At 54.6% G+C, this 16,488-nt stretch overlaps 1 protein-coding gene across 5 annotated transcripts in view; it reads right to left on the bottom strand.

Moving 5' to 3' along the window:
* The window catches only part of SLC35E4 (solute carrier family 35 member E4), a 30,338-nt gene extending 14,952 nt beyond the window's left edge, over positions 1-15,386 (bottom strand). The window contains exons 1-3 of one of the 5 annotated variants that reach the window (XR_010125943.1): positions 13,476-14,850; positions 3,443-4,011; positions 300-1,577 (exon numbers count right to left, since the gene is read on the bottom strand). Coding sequence is in view for 4 of the 5 variants with exons in the window: in XM_063663157.1 (XP_063519227.1) it covers positions 3,578-4,011; positions 13,476-14,094 (1,053 nt within the window). In the remaining variant the exon portion in view is untranslated. Of the gene's footprint in view, positions 1-299; positions 1,578-2,739; positions 4,012-13,475; positions 14,895-15,259 lie in introns of those variants that run through there. The other 4 variants (XM_063663157.1, XM_054470349.2, XM_054470348.2 and 1 more) reach the window with 4 other exon arrangements.
* Positions 15,387-16,488: the final 1,102 nt, after the last annotated feature.

Below are 16,488 nucleotides of genomic sequence, written 5' to 3'. Positions count from 1 at the left end.
AATGCACAGAGGCACAGGTGGGGAGGACCTTGTGCAAGTTCACACAGCTCAGATGTACCAAAGCCAGGATTCAAGCACAAGTCTAACTCCAGAGCCCCTGTTCTTTTTTATTTTTATTTATTTTTTGAGATGGAGTCTCATTCTGTCACACAAGCTGGAGTGCAGTGGTGTAATCTTGGCTCACAGCAACCTCTGCCTCCTGGGCTCAAGCGATTCTCCTGCCTCAGCCTTCCGAGTAGCTGGGATTACAGGTCCCCATCACCATGTCCGTCTAATTTTTTTTTTTTTTTTTTGAGACGATGTCTTGCTCTTGTCCCCCAGGCTAGAGTGCAATGGCACGATCTCGGCTCACTGCAACCTCCGCCTCCCAGGTTCAAGCGATTCTCCTGCCTCAGCCTCCCAAGTAGCTGGGATTACAGGCGCCTGCCACCATGCCCAGCTAATTTTTGTATTTTTAGTAGAGATGGGGTTTCACCATGCTGGCCAGGCTGGTCTTGAACTCCTGACTTCAGGTGATCCGCCCCCCTTGGCCTCCCAAAGTACTGGGATTACAGGCGTGAGCCACCACATCCTGCCAAACCCAGGCTTTTTGACTCCCAATCCAGCACTCTCTGTGCCCACTGCTGGGAGGGGTGATAGGGATGGCTTTGGCCGTGGCCTTGGGGGAATCACCTCAATGTCTAATGGTCCTGAATCTGGTGACAAACCAGCTCCCAGGTCACACACAACCCCAATTACCTGTCCCCACAACCACCAGGGGCAGGCTTTAATCTGATGTGAGGCTCACTCATTAGCCAAGTATCCCACAAGGCCTAGAAATGAGGGTGTTACAGGGAGGTCCCTGCTATGGCAGTGGGGGCCCATTGGATGGGAAAGGGTCCTGAGTCACCGAGGAGGATTTGACCACAGCCATCCATCCCTCCATCCTGCCTGGCAAAGCCTGAGAGTGGAGGCCAGAGGTACCCAAGCTGCTCAGGGACTGGGCTGGGCCAGCGGCATCTCTGAGTCATAGAGAGGGCGGGTGACAGGTGACTCAGCCCAGGCCGACTTCCCCTTCTGTAAGGCAGCCTGGGCGGAGGCTGGGGCCAGGAAACCCCATACCGGTCCTCCTAGGCCTTCCCTACCCACTCCCACCCCGCCGTGGGCTGGCCCTTTACTCAGCCCTGCCTAGCACTGGCTGGCACTGTGGTCTCTTACGAATTCTGGTTACTGAATCTGAATGATTCCTCCCTGAATCTCAGTCTCCCTAGACCACAGCCCCAGCCTGGTCTAGCTCCTGGTCCTCACACAAATGTGAGACATTTTGCAGATGGTTTCCAGAAAGGTTGGGTGAATACCCCAAGATAAAAGCAGAGCCAGTTGGTGCCATTACCTCCTTCCTCACTCCTGGCCCTGCCCAGTGCTCCTCATTCGAACCCTGTCCATAGGGATCATCAGTTCCATTTTGCAGATCTGGAAGCTGAGGCCTAGGGAGGGGAGGCTCCCAGTCAGGTGGGCAGAGCAGGATTAGGTTCCAGGTGTTCTCACTCCAACCTGGGTCCTTATCATCTTTAACAGGTGGTCTCCAGGAGAGGTAGCTGGGTGGGGAGAGTTAAGTGTTACAAGCGCCAAGGAAAGGCTCAGAGGTAAATAACAAAGCTGATGCTGGCTGGCGAGTCAGGGAGCTCTGGGGGTTGGGACTCCTGTCTTAGGTTCCCTACATGGGAGCCCTGCTCCCCTACACCCTTGCAAGCCTCCTGAGCACAGTCCCTTGTCAAGACCCTCATCAGCCCTTTTTTTCCCCAAAGAGATAGGGTCTTGCTCTGTCACCCAGGCTGGAGTGCAGTGGCATGATCATAGTGCACTGCAGCCTCCAACTCCTGGCCTCAAGCGATTGGATCTTTCTTTTCTTTTTTGAGACGGAGTTTCGGTCTTGTTGGCCAAGCTGGAGTGCAGTGGCACAATCTCGGCTCACTGCAACCTCTGCCTCCTGGGTTCCAGCGATTCTCCTGCCTCAGATGCACGCCAGCAGGCCCAGCTAATTTTTTTGTATTTTTAGTAGAGACGGGGTTTCAGCATGTTGGCCAGGCTGGTCTCGAACCCCTGACATCAGGTGATCTGCCCGCCTTGGCCTCACAAAGTACTGGGATTACAGGTGTGAGCCACCGCGCCCGGCCTGGATTTCTCTTTTTAAAAAGAGTTGCATGTTTGGGTTTTCTCCTCCAGGCAGGGGTTTAAGCTGTGGGAAGGGAGGACGTTGTTGTAGGAAGCGGGGACTGGACAGAGGGAACAGCATGTACAAAGGTTTCAGTGAGCAGGCCTGGTATCACGGGGAACTGAAAGAAGTCGGTGAGGCTGGAAGGCAGAGCCCAGGGGAAGGGAGACAAGCTGGGTGAGGCTGCAGGTGCCAGGTCCTAAGGGAGTTGGGGTCTGGGGTAGGAAATTCTGACTTTGTCCCAAGAGCAGTGAGGAACATCAGAATGTGCATGTTTTAGTGAGATCCCTCTGGGTGAAGGGGTCTGTGTGTAAGATGGAGTAGAGGGGCCAGGCAGAGCAAGGGGGAGGCCACTGCCACTGTCCGGAAGATGGGCAATGGTGGCCCGGCCAGTGGAGGGATTTGAGGGAATGGCACTGGGCTCGGGGTGGGGGGCCAGACAGACTGCAATGAACAAGGTAAGGGAGGATGTCCTAGTTTCTGTGTGGGAAGCCTACAACTCTCCCTATATCCCTTCTGTACCCCCAACAAATGACACAGGCATACAAGCAAAAATAGTGTATTTGAGGATGGATGACCAAAAACTGGGGGGCCCAGGGGTGAGGCCACAGCAGCTGCCTGGAGTTGGCATAGACTACCCCAACTCCCTAGGGGAGCCCAGCAGCATAGAAGCCCCCGTGCTGGGCCTCCTAGCTGCCTCCCCGCCAGGAGGAAGGATTGTGTAACCGCCAAGAATCATCATCATCATCATCGTAACAAGTTGAGGTCTTCAAAGTTTGCCTAGCAATTTTTGGCATCGTAATTGATATTAATCATAATAATGACTCTGACAAGCACAGGGACTGTGCCAGGCTTGGACCCACCATCCAGTGGTGAGCAGAGTCTGTGGCAGGGATGGAAGGCAGGTCTCCCTGGGAGTCCCCATTCCAATCTCCAAGGCAGCCCTTCCAGAAGGCTCCCCTCCCTACCATGGGCCCCAGTAGAGGTCACTGCCAGTTCTCCTTTTTTTTTTTTTGAGACAGGGTCTCGCTCCGTCTCCCAGGCTGGAGTGCAGTAGCATGCGATCTTGGCTCATTGCAGCCTCGATCTCCAGGGCTCAAGTGATCCTTCCACCTCAGCCTCCCATGTAGCTGGGACTATAGTCACACGCCACCATGCCCAGCTAATTTTTCTATTTTTAGTAGAGATGAGGTTTTGCCATGTTAGCCAGGCTGGTCTCGAACTCCTGGCCTCAGGTGATCCACCCACCTTGGACTCTGGAAGTGCTGGGATTATAGGCGTGAGCCACCATGCCCAGCCCTGTTCTCCATTCCTTCTATGGCCACGGCAGAGGCTGGATTCAGGCCAGGGCCATCCCAGGTGGCTCCTGAGATCCCCCAGGTCTCAAAGACCCTTGCTGGGCTGGTCCCTCCGCCACAGCCCCCGACGGGCAGCCCAGGAGGCCACGAACTCGCAGTTGTGGTAAAGGAACATTCCTGAAAGAGTCAGTGTGATGCCCACGTAGCTGAGGGCACTGAGGCGGCTGCCAAACAACAGCCGGGACAGGATGAGGTTGCCCACCACGGTGAGGTTGCCCAGGACGTGGACGGTGAGGGCAGAGGTGAGGGCCAGCAGGGAGAAGCTGGCCAGGTTATAGAGAACCGACAGGAGGCAGCTGAGCAGGATGCAGGCCCAGAGGCGAGAGTCACCAGCAGTGGGCGGTGGGGCGACGCCAGCCTCCAGCACCAGGGCTGCACCCGCCAGCAGGCAGAAGCTGGGCAGCGAGGTGGCATAGAGCAGGGTCACCGCGTCCAGCCTCTCCTCCTGCAGCAGGGCACCTGCAACAGGACAACCGCCATGAGCACCCAGAAGGACACAACCCCCTCCAGCCACCCCAGTATGACCCCTATGGCCCATCCTCCAAGAAGCCTACCCGGGCCCCTCGGGCAGGGATAGTGGCTCCTCATCTGAAACATGACAGTCAACAGTTGGAGTCAGACCACCTGGGTTTGTGACCTGTGCCCACCCCTGAGTAGCTGTGACCTGGGCTCATGAGAGGCACTTGACCTCTGTAAGCCTGAGTTTCCTCACCCGGAGAGTTGGGTAATAAAACCTAATCATGGGTTGTTGTAAACATTTTAAAAGACGGCATACATAAAGCCCTTAAATGGGAAATGCTCAGTAAATATAAAAAACTAAACTAAAATAAATAAGTCTGTTATCAGCTACTTCAAATTGCCTCCCAGGAGCTGAAACAATGATCTGCTTGGGATATCTATCTAAATGATCAATAAGCATGAAGACTAAGTGGCTCAAAAAACATTACAAAGGCTGGGTGTGGTGGCTCATGCCTGTAATCCCAGCACTTTGGGAGGGTGGATCGCTTGAGCCCAGGAGTTTGAGACCTGCCTGGGCAATGTGATAAAACCCTGTCTCTACACAATACAAATATTAGCTGGGAGTGGTGGCACGTGCCTGTAGTCCCAGCTACTCAGGAGCCTGAGGCAGGAGGATCTTGAGCTCAGGAGGTGGAGGTTACAGCGAGTCAAGATTGCACCACTGCACTCCAGCCTAGGCAACACAGCGAGACCCTGTCTTAAAAAAAAAACAAAAAATCGGTCAGGTGCGGTGGCTTATGCCTGTAATCCCAGCACTTTGAGAGGCTGAGGCAGGAGGATCACTTGAGCCCAGAGGAAGGCTACAGTGAGCTATGATGATGCTACTGCACTCCACCTCAATGACCAGAGCAAGACCCTGTCTCTAAAAAATAAAAATAAATCTTCAGGGGCTGCCCTGGCCCTGAAGGTCCTAGGTTCTTTTTTTTTTCTTTTTCGTTTTGGAGACAGAGTCTTGCTCTGTTGCCCAGGCTGGAGTGCAGTGGAATGATCTCGGCTTGCTGCAACTTCTGCCTCCCAGGTTCAAGTGATTCTCCTGCCTCAGTCTCCCAAGTAGCTGGGATCACAGGCATGCACCAGCACAACTGGCTAATTTTTGTATTTTTAGTAGAGACGGGGTTTCGCCATGTTGGCCAGGCTGGTCTCGAACTCCTGACCTCAGGTGATCCTCCCACCTCGGCCTCCCAAAGTGCTGGGATTACAGGCGTGAGCCAGTGCATCCAGCCCAAGGTTCTTCACCCAGCTTCGAAGACTCTGCATCAAGTGGCCCCAACCACCTTTCCCGCCGCAGCCCTTAATTACTCCCACACTGCAGTTCCAGCCACCATGAAACGGCAGGCCAGCAGAGGGTCCCGGCTCTGCCACTTACTAGCTACATGGGGGCCTTTGCATTAAAAAAGAATTTATAAAAGAAAATAATAAATTCGGTCAAAAGTGTGACCCATTCATTGCCTCATTCACTTATGACCACTGGAGTGACAAGGGAACAAAAGGTCATTGTGGGATCTTGGCTCTCACTCACTGTTTATAACTGATAATCAGCATCTTTTTTTTCCTGCTAATACTGTGGCTTGTCAAGACGAATCCAGGACTAAGAGGAAACCTTTTCACTTTGCAAGGGAAGAGGGGATCTTGCTGCTTTGCCTATGTGTGACTGTGTATCTGTGTGTACCTGCGTGTACACATGCCACCACCAGCCAATTCACAAAGGGGTGCCCAGGTGAAATGACATTATTATTATTATTTGAGACAGGGTCTGGTTCTGTTATCCAGGCTGGAGTGTAGTGGTACGATGTCAGCTTACTGTAACCTCTGTCTTCCGAGCTCAAGCGATCCTCCCTTCTCAGCCTCCCAAGTAGCTGGGGCTACAGGCATGCACTATCACCCCTGAAAATTTTTGTATTTTTTGTAGAGATGGGGTTTCGTCATCTGGTTCACCCAGGCTGGTCTCAAACTCCTAGACTCAAGCAATCTGCTTACTTTGGCCTCCCAAAGTGCTGGGATTACAGGTGTGAGCCATTGCGCCTGGCTGAAATAACATTATTTGCATGAGGGCAATGATGGCATGGGGCCTTCGCCAAGCTAGTGGAGAGAGATGAGTAGTCGACACAGGTCCCCTCCCAGGCCTCTGTGAGCCTCTATGCATTTTCTGACACACACTTTCCAAAAAACCACAGAGATGCTTACTCATAGGCTATGCTTAGAATAGGAAATTTTATTTCTCTCTCAATTTCATTCTGATGTTTTAGCTTTGTTCTCTAGGCAACAAACAGTCCCTCTGGCTCAAGCGTTTCTAGAAATGAACAGATAATCGGAATGCCTCCTGCTTGCAGGCTCGAAAGTTAACACTGTTATGAGCTACCTGTGGCTTGCACGTTAAAGGTCCCATCACAAGAAGGCGGTTGGGTTTTCAGGTGAACTTCACCTTTGGTAAATTTCACTCTCTGCAAGGCAGCCAGGCAGGAAGGTCCTAACCTTCCCACCCATCTCCTCACACCCATTGTACATCCCACCCAATCCTCCACCTCCCCTCCCTGCAGCCCAGGGAAAGGGCAGCGATTCGCTGTCAGAGGCGGCGACTGGCTTCTACCTGGGGACCCCAAAATGTCAGCCTGTTTGTCCTGCCTCATTGCCACCTCTCCTTCTATTGGAACATGCCCAAGTTTCTGCCACATGCAGACAACAGCTGACCCTTCTCTAAACCCTGTCTGCTTGCTATTGGCTTGTCCCTTTTGCTCTTTCACGGGCTGTGTGATACTGTCTCCCTCTCTCCACGCCTCAGTCTCCTTGTGAGTCCTGTGACTCGGGTAGCAACAGCCCCTTCACATGTGAGGTGCTGAACACAGGGCCTGATGCCCTGTGTGATGCCCTTGATGCCGGCTCACCCCGGCAGCTGGCATGATCCCCACACCCTGCTCCTGCTGGCTGACACCCTGTGCCCTGGCACGGCCTGTTTCCCATTCCCAGATCACCCTTTCCTCCTCCTTCAGTATGAAGAGCTGGGCATGGTGTGGGCACCTAGAGAGGCCCCAACAAATGTTTGCTCTCATGGTTACATTATTGTCATCATCATTGCATGTCTCTTCCCCTAGATAGCCTTCTCAGCGCTCCCCAGGAAGAAGCAACCGCTCCCCAACACCTGTGACCACTTTGACCTCTAGAACTTCTTTTTTGCCATCGTGATCTCTATATCTGAGTGCATCTCCCCCATCAGCCTGAGAGCTCAGAGGGGTTGAGTCCGCCTGCTCTGTGATGCAGAGGGTGTCCAGCTGAGAGCAAGCTCAGCAGGCTGGCACCCCACTTCCCACCCTTTCTGTGGGTAGGAGGATGGCATAACCCCTTTCCTTGTGCAGGCCCCCTGGGCCTACAACTGGCCCAGGAAGGAGAGAAGTCGCTGGCCCTGCCAACAGCTGCCTGGGCTCTCCTCTTTCTGGATACTTTTTTTTTTTTTTTTTTTGAGACGGAGTCTCACTCTGTCGCCCAGGCTGGAGTGCAGTAGCGCTATCTGGGCTCACTGCAAGCTCCGCCTCCCGGGTTCACGCCATTCTCCTGCCTCAGCCTCCCAAGTAGCTGGGACTACAGGTGCCTGCCACCACGCCCGGCTAATTTGTTGTATTTTTTAGTAGAGACGGGGTTTCACCATGTTAGCCAGGATGGTCTCGATCTCCTGAACTCGTGATCCGCCCGCCTTGGCCTCCCAAAGTGCTGGGATTATCGGTGTGAGCCACCGCACCCGGCCCTTTTTTTTTTTTGAGATGGAGTCTTACTCTGTCGCCCAGGCTAGGGTGCAATGGTGTGATATCTCGGCTCACTGCAACCTCCGCCTCCCCGGTTCAAGAGATTCTCCTACCTCAGCCTCCCGAGTAGCTGAGATTACAGGCATGCACCAGCATGCCCAGCTAATTTTTTTGTATTTTTAGTAGAGACGGGGATTCACCATGCTGGCCAGGCTGGTCTGGAACTCCTGACCTCAAGTGATCTGCCTGCCTTGGCTTCCCAAAGTGCTGGGATTACAGGCGTGAGCCACCGTGCCCAGCCTTCTTTCTGGATACTTGCCCTCTGCTCCCACAAACTCTGCTCTCAGGAATGAAGCTGGCATCAGCCACGTACACTTGAGTCTGAATCTGGCCCTGGTGCCTCTCCTGGCGCCTCTTGCAGTAGAAACCTCCTTTTGTTCAAAACCTATCTCAGGCTGGGTGTGGTGGCTCATGCCCATAATCCCAGCACTTTAGGCCGAGGTGGGTAAGTCACTTGAGTCTAGGAGTTGGAGACCAGCCTGGGCAACATGATGAAACCCCATGTCTACAAAAAATACAAAAGTTAGCTGGGCATGGAGGAGCGCCTATAGTCCTAGCTACTGGGGAGGCTGAGGTGGGAGGATTGCCCGAGCCTGGGAAATTAAGGCTACGGTGAGCCACTGCACTCCAGCCTGGATGACAGAGCAAGACCCTCTCATAAACAAACAAACAAACAAGCAAAAAAAACCTATCTCAGGCCCTGGCTCAAGTCTGTTCCTCCCCGTCTCTGCAGGGCTCCCATCTCTGTTAGTGGGGCCTCTAGCCCCCAAACTCCCTCCTGAACCAGGCAGCCCAACCAGTCTATGAGATTGGCTCGCCTGTCAGAGCCATCAATAAACCTATTGGCATGTTGGCTCACACCTGTAATTCCAGCACTTTGGGAGGCCCGGAGGGAAGATCACTTGAGGCCAGGGGTTCGAGACCAGCCTGGGCAACATAGTGAGCCCCTGTTTCTACAAAAAAAAAAAAAAAAAAAAATTAAAAATCAGCCAGGACGGTGGCGTGAGCCTATAGTCCCAGCTACTCAGGAGGCTGAGGCACAAGAATTGCTTGAACCTAGGAGGCAGAGGTTGCAATGAGCCAAGATTGCACTGCTGCATTCCAGCAGAGAGATTGTCTCAAAAAAAAAATAATAATAAAATAAAATTTAAAAATTATAATTTACAAAGTATGTACCCTCTGTCAGGCCCTGGGGCTAGGTTCCAGGAACACAGAGTTGCCCCAAATCTGTCTGGCAGGCAGCAGACAGGTAACCAGGTGGTGATCATACCATGGCATTTGGAACCATGATAGGGGAGCAGAGGGTGCCACAGGAGCCCAGAGCAAGGACTCAACCTCCCCAGGGGTCAGGAGTTAAGACTGGGGAGGGAGGGAAGGAGGGAGCTGGCAGGAGTCAAGATGCAGCCCGATGCCAGGCACATGCCACTCCATGCCCAAGTGCCTGAGGCCTGGCTGGCCATTGCCCCTCCTGCAGGCTGGGGCTGCCTGGGTCCCAGTGTGAGAAGCACTGACTGTTTCTCAGCAGGGGCAGCATGGGCCTTGAGGTTAGGACCTTCACAGCCCTGTGGCCTACACGGGGGTGCCCACAGGTCAGGTTTCCCAGTGCAGACTCACGCCCAGAGCTCATGCCTGTGCTCAGCCTCTAGCTCTCATGTAACCTGAGGGCAAAAAATAGAATTGGGTTTTGGCCCTGCCCTTGGGGCCAGGGAGGATAGAGACAGGGCCTCTGTGTCCCAGCTCTGAATATGCCAGGGTAGGGCTGAACTCTGACTTCAATCTTCCCTGGCTATGGGCTGTCATCAATCCCAGCCCAGCACTCTTGGTGTGCCCACTTCCTTCTCCCAGGCCTGGGTCACAGGATCTCAGGGCGAAGGGAGAGCAAGAGGCCCCTTGGACTCCATCAACTCCAACTCTCCTCCACTGAGATGAGGAAACTGAGGCCCAGATAAAATCCTGATATGCCCAAGGTTGCCCAGCAAATATGAGCAAAGGTATGGCTGGAACCCAGGCCTCCCCACCCTGAGTGGGCACCCTGGCCTCCCCTATGTCTCCTTGGGTTGAGGCAGAGAGAGGGTAGAGGCTGTGACTCAGATGCCCCTCAGTAGGAAAGGCAGGAAGCCAGCCTTCGCCCTGAGGCAGAATGATCTAGTGGGTCTGGGCCTGGAGCCTCGGCCCTAAACTGCCCAGAGCCCTGCTGCCCTCTTTCATCAGAGCCAGCATCTGGAGTCACATAGACCATGCTTCACGTCATTAGGGACCCTGTGACCTCTGGGCAAATCATGAACTTCTTTCTTTCTTTGTTCTTTTTCTTTTTGAGATGGAGTCTAGCTCTGTCCCTAGGCTGGAGTGCAGTGGCGTGATCTTGGCTCACTGCAACCTCTGCCTCCTGGGTTCAAGTGATTCTCCTGCCTCAGCTTCCCGAGTAGGGGAGATTACAGGCACACGCCACCACGCCCAGCTAATTTTTGTATTTTTAGTAGACAAGGTTTCACCACGTTGGCCAGGATGGTCTTGATCTCCTGACCTTGTGATCCTCCCACCTCTGTTTCGGGAAGTCAGGGACCCTAAACGGAGGGACTGGCTGAAGCCATGGCAGAAGAACATGGATTGTGAAGATTTCGTTGACATTTATTAGTTCCCCAAATTAATACTTTTATAATTTCTTACGCCTGTCTTTACTGCAATCTCTGAACATAAATTGTGAAGATTTCATGGACACTTATCACTTCTCCAATCAATACCCTTGTGATTTCCTCTGCCTGTCTTTACTTTAATCTCTTAATCCCATCATCTTCGTAAACTGAGGCTGTATGTCGCCTCAGGACCCTGTGATGATTGCATTAACTGCACAAATTGTAGAGCATGTGTGTTTGAACAATATGAAATCTGGACACCTTTAAAAAAGAACAGGATAACAGCAATGTTCAGGGAACAAGAGAGATAACCTTAAACTCTGACTGCTGGTGAGCCAGGCGGAACAGAGCCATATTTCTCTTCTTTCAAAAGCAAATGGGAGAAATATCGCTGAATTCTTTTTCTCAGCAAGGTACATCCCTGAGAAAGAGAATGCATCCCTGAGGGTAGGCCTCTAAAATGGCCGCTTCGGGGGGCGGCCATCTTTTATGGTCAAAGCTGTAGGGATGAAATAAGCCCCAGTCTTCCGTAGCGCTCCCAGGCTTATTAGGACGAGTAAATTCCCACCTAATAAATTTTGGTCAGACCGGTTGTCTGCTCTCAAACCCTGTCTCTTGATAAGATGTTATCAATGACAATGCATGCCCGAAACTTCATTAGCAATTTTAATTCCTGTGATCTGGCCCTGCCTCCATTTGCCTTATGATATTCTATTACCTTGTGAAGCACGTGACCTCTGTGACCCACACCCTATTCGTACACTCCCTCCCCTTTTGAAAATCACTAATCAAAACTTGCTGGTTTTATGGCTCAGGGGGCATCACGGAATCTGCCGACATGTGATGTCTCCCCTGGACACCCAGCTTTAAAATTTCTCTCCTTTGTACTCTGTCCCTTTATTTCTCAGACCGGCTGACACTTAGGTAATATAGAAAAGAATCTACGTGAAATATCGGGGGTGAATTTTGCCCGATATTTGGCTGAATTTCCCCCAATACAACTCAGCCTCCCAAAGTGCTGGGATTACAGGTGTGAGCCACCGTGCTGGGCCAAACTTCTTTCTTTTTTTTGAGACAGAGTCTCATTCTGTCGCCCAGGCTGGAGTGCAGTGGTGTGATCTCAGCTCACTGCAACCTCCCTCTCCCGGGTTCAAGCAATTCTTATGCCTCAGCCTCCCCAGTAGCTGGGATTACAGGTGCATGCCACCAGGCCTGGCTAATTTTTTTTTTTTTTTTTTGAGACAGAGTTTCGCTCTTGTTACCCAGGCTGGAGTGCAATAGCGCGATCTCAGCTCACTGCAACCTCTGCCTCCCGGGTTCAAGCGATTCTCTCACCTCAGCCTCCTGAGTAGCTGGGATTACAGGCACCCACCATCACGCTCAGCTAATTTCTGTATTTTCAGTAGAGACAGAGTTTCCCCATGTTGGCCAGGCTGGTCTTGAACTCCTGACCTCAGGTGATCCACCTGCCTTGGCCTCCCAAAGTGCTGGGATTACAGCTGTGAGCTACCGCGCCGGGCCCAATTTTTTTTTTTTTGAGATGGAGTCTCACTCTGTCGCCTAGGCTGGAGTACAGTGGGGCGATCTCAGCTCACTGCAACCTCTGCCGCCCGGGTTCAAGCTATTCTCCTGCCTCAGACTCCTGAGTAGCTGGGATTACAGACACCTGCCATGGTGCCCGGTTAATTTTTTTGTATTTTTAGTAGAGATGGGGTTTCACCATCTTGGTTAGTCTGTTCTTGAACTCTTGACCTCGTGATCCATCCGCCTCAGCCTCCCAAAGTGCTGGAATTACAGGCATGAGGCACCGTGCCCGGCCCCAGTTTTTGTATTTTTAATAGATACAGGTTTCACCATGTTTGCCACGGTGGTCTTGAACTCCTGGCCTCAAGAGTCCTCCCGCCTCAGCCTCCCAAAGTGCTGGGATTACAGGCATGAGACACCGTGCCCGGCCTGTCAAATCGTGAACTTCTCTGGGTCTTAGTCCCATCATCTGTAAAATGGGGATAAAGTTGGTGGTTGCCATGACAACTCAAGGTCAACACTCAGCACCAAGCCTGTCACACTGTAGCTCCCAGTAAACATCAGCCGTCCCCAGACTTAGGCCTGACCCCTGACCTTCCAAATCCCTGCTCAAGGCTTTACCCTCCTTTTCTCTCCCTGGCCCATGCTTTCTGGCTTTCCTGTGTCCAAAGCCTTAGGCCACATCTCTTGGAAGCATGGAGTCCGACTATCTGGGTTTAGATCTTGCCTCTGCTGCTCACTGGCCACAGGGCCCAGCGCAAGCCTCTTCATCTATCAGATGGGAACAATACAGTGAGATAAATGGCTAGTCAAGGAATAGATCACTGGCTATCACTAAATACTGGTTTGTAATTCCAGAACTTCAGGAAGCTGAGGTGGGAAGATCGCTGAGGCCAGGAGTTCAAGACCCACCTGGGCAACATAGCAAGACCCTGTATCTATACCAAAAAAAAAAAAAAAAAATTAGCTGGCCAGGTGGGGTGGCTCATGCTTGAAATCCTAGCACCTTGGGAGGTCAGGAGTTCAAGACCAGCCTGGCCAACATGGTAAAATGCCGTCTCTACTAAAAATACAAAAATTAGCTTAGCGTGGTGGTGCGCACCTGTAGTCCCACTAACTTGGGAGGCTGAGGCAGAAGAATCGCTTGAACCCAGGATGCGGAGGCTGTAGTGAGCTGAGATCTCACCACTCCAGCCTGGGCGACAGAGCCAGACCCTGTCTAAATAAGTAAATAAACAAATAAACACGAGTTGGGCCTCCAGAGCCTGAGTTTGGGGCCTGGAACTCACTGAACTGTGGGCCCTCTCTGAGCCTCAGTTCTGCTTCCTCCACAGCCATGAACCTCAGTTTCCTCATTTGTAAAATGGGACAACAGCCATACCCCTCACAGGGCCATCCAGGCCATGCACCCACCCGGACCCCCACCTTCTCAGTTGGCCACCCAGGCACTTACTTTGCTGAACCGACTTGAGTCCGCGGAGGCAGGTGGCTGCGAGCAGGAAGCCACAGCCGGTGGGGGGTGTCCGGAACTCTCCAGCCAGGCTGCAAGCGGCCCCCAGGCAGAGCGGGCCCATGGCGGCCAACTGAAGCGGGTGGTGGCGGCGGCCCAGTAGCAGTGCCGACAGGGCCAGGGTGAACAGAGGTGTGGTGGTAGTGACCAGTTGTGCTAGGTCCAGGGGTACAGCCCTTAGGCCCACGTTGCCGCAGGCCATAGAAGTGCCAAAGGTGAGACTGAGCAGTAGGACTCGGCAGCGAGTGCCGCCTGGCATGGGGCGCCGTGCCCCCCGGTGGCATGCCAGGGCTGCCACCAGCATGTGCAGGGCCGACAGCAGCAGGGGCCGCCCAAAGCCGTGCACTGTGAAGATCCACTTGTTGAGGCTTGACATGCTGGCTCCCGCCAGCAGCCACACCAGTGCTGCCATGGCCACCCGGGCCCGGCCAGGCTGCCGGAGGGCCTGAGGGCTGCCAGGGGGCCACTCGGGGGGCCCAGCCGCCTGAGCACCACCAGCTGCTGCTGCTACTTCGGCTGAGGTCATCCTGCCATCATGGTGCTCCGGCGGGCAGCGGCACATCCGCACCAGTGAGGCTAGGGCAGGAGGCGGGCTCCCCAGTGACGACCTCTGAGCCACCAGAGAGTTCCGCTTGGGGCCAGGCTAGATCCTGGTTCCTCCGACCCCGTGTCCCGTTTCAGACAGGTGAGAACACTGCTTACTTGTGCCAGGCCTGTGCCAGCGATGTCTAGAAGCTAAGCTGTGTTTCCAGCTCAGACAGTGCAGAGCCAAGGTCGCGGCTGCTAGGATGCCAGGGTCTCCGATGCTCAAGCGTGGGCTCCAGGCACCTCTGCCCCGTGCCAGGTGGTCTCCACTCTCTTCCTCGCCTAGTATCCACGTTATGCTTTTAGATGAAATCCTCGTTCCTTTTTTCTCTTCAGTCCCCAGGTCATTAGGGTGCGCGCAGATCCAGACCCTGGGAACTCCTGCGTGCTCTGGCCGTGACCAGGCCTGGCAGGGGGGCGATCTGGGCTCCGCGCCTGGTGGTGCCCGGCCCGGGGGGTCGCGGGTTCGCTGCCTCCCACAGCGCCTGGGCAGTGAGCTGACACCACGGCCCGTGCTCCGGCCGGTGCCTGGCGGCGAGCTAGGCGCGGTTCCAGCAGGGCCTGCGCTCCAACTCCTGCTCTCTGAGGCTTTGGCTGTGGCTCTGGCTGAGGCTCTGGCTGCGGCTGTGACTCCGGCTGCGGCTCCTGCTGCGACTCACGCCCGGCTCCAGCTCAGGCCCGGCACTGCGGGCGCGGCGGTGCGCTCTTGGCTCCGCCTCCGCCTCTCCCTGCACCGCCGCCGCCCTCTCCCTACACGGAAAATTGGGCTGAGCACCCCCGCCAGGCCCCGCCCCAGGCCAGGCCCCGCCCCCGGGCCCAGGAGGGAGGTCTCGCCCCGCCCCAACGCCTCCCGCTCACGGCCCCTCCCCCATCGGCCGGGCATTTCCCCCATCAGCCCTCCTCCACCCGGGGCCTGCGCATCTGCCCAGTAGAGCCCCCCCGAGCTGGCGTGGTCAGCCTCTCTTCGCCGCCGGGGGGACCAGGTCTCTCCCCACCCAGCGCCAAGGCGAGCCCCCCCATGTAGATGAACGCGCATTGCTGGAGACACTGGGGTGTCCCGCACAGCCGCCCAGGCTATCTTCAAGAAGCAGGGTAGTGAGGAGGGGCCCACAGCCCCATCCTAGGACCAGTCTTACGCCCACCTGATCTCTGGCCACAATTATCTCGTGGGACCTCAGCATCCAGCAGAGCTGGATTACAGGGTCCCTTAAGGCACCTCCATCGCCCCTCCGTAGCCCCAGCATCCTCCCCAGCCTCCCAGTCCAGGGCGGCGCCCCCTGGGGACCCTCAGAGGGAAGCTGAATCACGAGGCAGGGATACCCACTGCTGCGGAAGTAGGTACCGCCGGCCGGCATCCTTCCCCGGCCAGCAGCCTCTGTCCCGTCCCCTGAGCACTCGAAGCTGACTCATAGCAGAACTTCCTGGGGTCCACCCTGTGCCCCAGCCCCGGCAAGACAGAGCCCTGGGCTGGGAGGCAGAGCGGTTGCCACTGAGCCCTTGTTAATGTCTGGGTCTCGGTTTTCCCACCAGAACGACAGACGCTCTCTGAGCTCAGGATTGGGTAAATGGCGCGCCCCAAGGCAGAAGAGGTCCATCCAGATTCCAGGCTAGGCCAGGCCCTGGCCCCTCTGAGCTCTGAAGTCCAGGAGCACGAGGACCAAGGCCCAGCCATGTGCCCAGTATCAGATGTGAGCCTCTTTCCTGTTGTCGGTCTTCCTACTAGGCTCCTGCCCAAGAGGACCCAGCTCACCCCTTGCCTGTTGTCTAACCAGCAAATCCTTGATGACAGCAACCTGTCTTGAGACACAAGATCTCAAAGGGGGACCGCTGAACCCAGCCCGCTGCGCCCTCTGGTGGCCAGGTGCGGAATATAGCCCTCAATCCCCATCCCAATCACGGGACGCGGGTTTAAAATTCCCAGCCTCAAAGGAGGCCTGCTGAATCAGAGGCTCTCTGCCACGGGTGGGCCTGGGAATTTACATGGTCACATTTGCCTCTGTAAGTCCGACGCCTGCTGGAGCCTGCAGATCTCTGCTGAATAGCCTAAGCTACAGGGCAGGGGGTGCAGATAGGGAAATTTCCAGGCCAAGGACCAAAAAATGGTGGCATGTAGGGTTTCTCCGGAAAGGGTTGTGGAAAGGAAACTAAGCTAGCCAAAGCGGGCGGCCCCTCTCTCGCACCCCCTTGCCATTTCCTGAGGAAGAGAAATCTGGGACCCCTAAGGGTTATAATTATCTTTGAGATTTTGTCAGGTTTTTTTGTTTTCCAAGACCGAGTTTCGCTCTTGTTGCCCAGGCTGGAGTGCAATGGCACAATCTCAGCTCACTGCAACCTCCGCCTCCTGGGTTCAGGTGATTCTCCTACCTCAGCC

This window comes from Pongo pygmaeus, chromosome 23, assembly GCF_028885625.2.
Source record: "Pongo pygmaeus isolate AG05252 chromosome 23, NHGRI_mPonPyg2-v2.0_pri, whole genome shotgun sequence".
Taxonomy (NCBI): Eukaryota; Metazoa; Chordata; class Mammalia; order Primates; family Hominidae; genus Pongo; species Pongo pygmaeus.
The sequence above is the reverse complement of the archived record's forward strand: the minus strand, read 5'-3'. Positions and strand labels throughout refer to the sequence as shown.